This window comes from Apis dorsata, unplaced genomic scaffold (genome assembly GCF_000469605.1).
Source record: "Apis dorsata unplaced genomic scaffold, Apis dorsata 1.3 scaffold_73, whole genome shotgun sequence".
Lineage (NCBI taxonomy): Eukaryota > Metazoa > Arthropoda > Insecta > Hymenoptera > Apidae > Apis > Apis dorsata.
Window position 1 is genome coordinate 456526 of NW_006263371.1, and position 3714 is coordinate 460239.

At 23.1% G+C, this 3714-nt stretch overlaps 1 protein-coding gene across 3 annotated transcripts in view; it reads right to left on the minus strand.

Moving 5' to 3' along the window:
* The window catches only part of LOC102678835 (THO complex subunit 2), an 11421-nt gene that overhangs the window by 6443 nt on the left and 1264 nt on the right, over positions 1-3714 (minus strand). For all 3 annotated transcript variants that reach the window (XR_004151940.1, XM_006610275.2, XM_006610274.2), the window contains exons 3-10: positions 3441-3532; positions 3187-3300; positions 2974-3089; positions 2773-2903; positions 2309-2688; positions 2051-2229; positions 1363-1955; positions 1056-1290 (exon numbers count right to left, since the gene is read on the minus strand). Coding sequence is in view for 2 of the 3 variants with exons in the window: in XM_006610275.2 (XP_006610338.2) it covers positions 1056-1290; positions 1363-1955; positions 2051-2229; positions 2309-2688; positions 2773-2903; positions 2974-3089; positions 3187-3300; positions 3441-3532 (1840 nt within the window). In the remaining variant the exon portion in view is untranslated. The remainder of the gene's footprint in view (positions 1-1055; positions 1291-1362; positions 1956-2050; positions 2230-2308; positions 2689-2772; positions 2904-2973; positions 3090-3186; positions 3301-3440; positions 3533-3714) is intronic.

The window sequence follows — 3714 nt, forward strand, 5'->3', positions numbered from 1 at the left end:
AACAAAAATATATTCAATGTTTATATATATAACATAATATAATATAATATAATATAATATAATATAATATAGTATAACATAATTATAATCAAAAATATTATTTAAAAGAATCAATATTTGCCACACATTTTGAATTATCATTGGCAAAATTCCTTTGTAATGAAAAATTTGTAAGTTTTATGTATTCAACATTAGATGTTTTCCTTAGCTATTACAGCAGAATATTTGTATTGCTTGTATTACAGCAGTATGTATGTTCACTGCAATTAAAAAGTCTTCATAGTACATTTGTTATATAATTCAATTTTTTTTTCATGTATTCATAAGTAAAAATTATTTTGAAATTACAAAAATACAGTGGATCAAAATATCTCATTATTTAATTTACTATTTTCTTTCTTAATATCTTCTTTATCGTGTTAAATACTGTATCTAATTAATCACACATGTTATAATAACATTCATAGTATGTTTATGAAAGATCTCTAGCTAAGAAAATGTATTATTTGTCTAGATGTATAGATCTTAAGAAGAAGTAATATAAAAGTGACAATAATATAAATATATTTAAATTAAGTATATTAAATATATCAAGTTTTAAAAATATAATATACATTGAACAAAAATTTCCTGTTACTATTGGAAAAAAACTTGTATAATTAATGACTTATATTAAAATTAACATTAAAATTATCAAAAAATATAATTATATAATACTATTTTTCTTTTTTACTTAGCATATTAAAAGAAAAAAATTTTTTTTAAAGAACAAATAATTATTTTTAATTAATTATGATTACAAAAAATCGAGCAGAAAGAAATTAAAAATATCATATAAATGATAATTATTATTTTCTTTGCTTTAAAATTATACATTAAGTTAAGAATTCTTAAACTTCTTTACATTATATATATTCTATTATATAATATTCAATAGATCAGTACGTAATAAAAATAAATTAATAATTATATAAAATTAATGAAGAATAATTATAATATATAATAAAATAAAATAATATATAATAAAAAAATTTAGTTTTTTATATACATTGTACCTTTTTTGTGCTTTAAGTTGATTAGCTACATACTGTAGCAAACCAGTAAGTTCGATATTATATTTTTTAAATATGGCTCCACAAAATGAAGCGAGAGACTGAAGCCAAAGAGATATGCTGGTACCATCATGTTTAAATCTGTCTCTATCAGCACCAGCTAAAGCTTCCACTAGACAATAGCCAAGTACATCGTAAGAAATATTAGTCAAATATTTTAAAGAATCTACAACAGGTCCTATAACAGTAAAATAATTTAATAAATCTTAAAATCCATAAATATGCAAAATTATTTGTACTTTTTATTTACCTATAAGATTATCATACAACTGGATTTGTATAAGAACATAATCAAACAATACACCAGGTGAAGAATGTGTAAGTTTGCCTATTGATCTTCCTACAGGTTTTATAGTTTCTTTGCTTACTCTTTTCATAATGGATTTAATTTTCTTTTGTGCATCTGCTCTTTTTCTTAAAAGTGCAGCATGCTGCAAAGGTGTATCATTTTTCCATCGGGCATATAAACAATATCGATTTTGATATGGATAATATTTTAATATGTTCCATAATTCTTCCGCAACGCAACAGTTGCAATCCATAAAAGATAGAGAAGGCAATAATGCCACATCAAGAATAGTCAATACATCATAATATAAATTATTATTTTTATCAATTGGTAGCTTATTCGAGTCTAATGCACATTGTTTTATAGCTGTGTGACATAATCTCATGATTTTATACATTAAAACAGGATCATGATGCAAATTAGGACCCAAGACTATAAGCATTGGTAATAATTGATCATGAAGTTCTTCGAGATTTTCAATGGGCTTTGGAGCAAGAAAACTTTTTAATTGTGGAATTCTTCTACCTTGTAATTTTGGCGATATTATACAATATCTGAAATATAATGGATTAGTATCAACTTAATAGTAGCATGCTTAAATTATATTCATTTATTTGAATTTTATAACATTACATAAAATGGCATTTACTTGCGATAAACAGGTTCAATAAGAGATTGAATCATTCTACACAGCGCTAATGCAATAGGACGTTGATCAGTGAGACTGTGTTCTGGTAATCGATTAAATAAGTTTTGTGCTACTTCCCATGCTCCTATTTCTAGAAGTGCTTCACATAATCCGAATTTTTGATTACTTGTATATTTATCCTTTTAAGAAATAATGATATAAGTAAAATCTTTATCAATAATAAATATAATTGAGATAAAATTACACTTATTTAGATACTTGTGAATTTTCTTTTTCTTCTGGTATGTCTTCTTTATCCTTTGTGGAAATTACACTTAATTTGCGAACATATTCTTTTGCTTGTTTCATTGCTTGTTCATGCTCTTTGATAATAGTTTTATCATCTGGCACTAACCATGGCAATATGTCATCTAATTTAATAACACCATGTTGCAACATAAGTGCAGTGACTTTTTGTAATGAAAATGGAGTAGCATTGACAGTTGAACAATATTTAAATCCTAAAACTTCGCAGAGTACCTGCTGATCACTCATATATGAACGAATTAAAGGAATAAAAAGTGCATCATCTTGAGGTCGATTCTCAAAAGTTTCTAATAAAATATCAAGTACCCTATTAGGGTCAAGATTAAAATATCCTAGAAAAATGATATATATCCATCTCTATTAATGCAATTAATTTATAAAATTCATAAATAGAATATCAAAATATAGTAATTTACCAATAAGAGACTTAACAATTTCCAATATTGATGCTACTTCACTTTCTGGACGTTCTTGATTTAACTCCACTATAAGTTTAGAATATCCTTCACTTTCTTCTCGAAATAAATTAAATTTCCGTTGTTTATAACTGTAAATAATGTTGGATATAGATTTTGCATTCAAATTCATATATTAGATATTTAAACAAATATACATACTACAATTTCGTTTTCACTTTAATAAATTTAATTTGAAAATTCTTGTTTTTTAATGTTCCTACATCTTGCAATGTATCAATTTCTAAACGTTCCTTCAATATTCTATCTGTGAGAAACTATATAAAAAGTAATGACATAAATTAATTATGCCATTAAAAATATTTTAATAAGTGGCAAGTAATTTAATTATTTTTACTATTTTATAAATGATACCTTTTCTGATTCTTTTACAAGATAATAAAAATTATTCCTTTCTTCATTATGTGCCTCTGCATCTATTAATGTGAATATATCCACTATTGCAGATGGTATTGCTCCATCAATATTCTGTAGACAAATAAATTATAAATTATAAAAATTTTTGTTTAAAAATTATTATTTAACAAAGAATCATAAATAATATATAAAAAAAAATTAAAAATATAAATAGAAAAATTACTTTGTAATATTATTTCTGATTATCTTACCGTAAGTTCACCTAATGTCTGAACAACATTGTCCCTTTTTATGTTCCCACGGATTCCATTTGATATTAATTCGTACAATCCTCTTCTCCATTCTAAAAATAAAAATAATCATATTAAAAATATAAAAAATAATGTAATAAATTTAAAAATAATTATATATTTATATATATATATATATTATATAAATTTAAAAATAATTATTATATTATTATATTATATAATAAAAATGAAATAATACTTTATAATTCTTGATTTATATATAAAAAAATCTAAA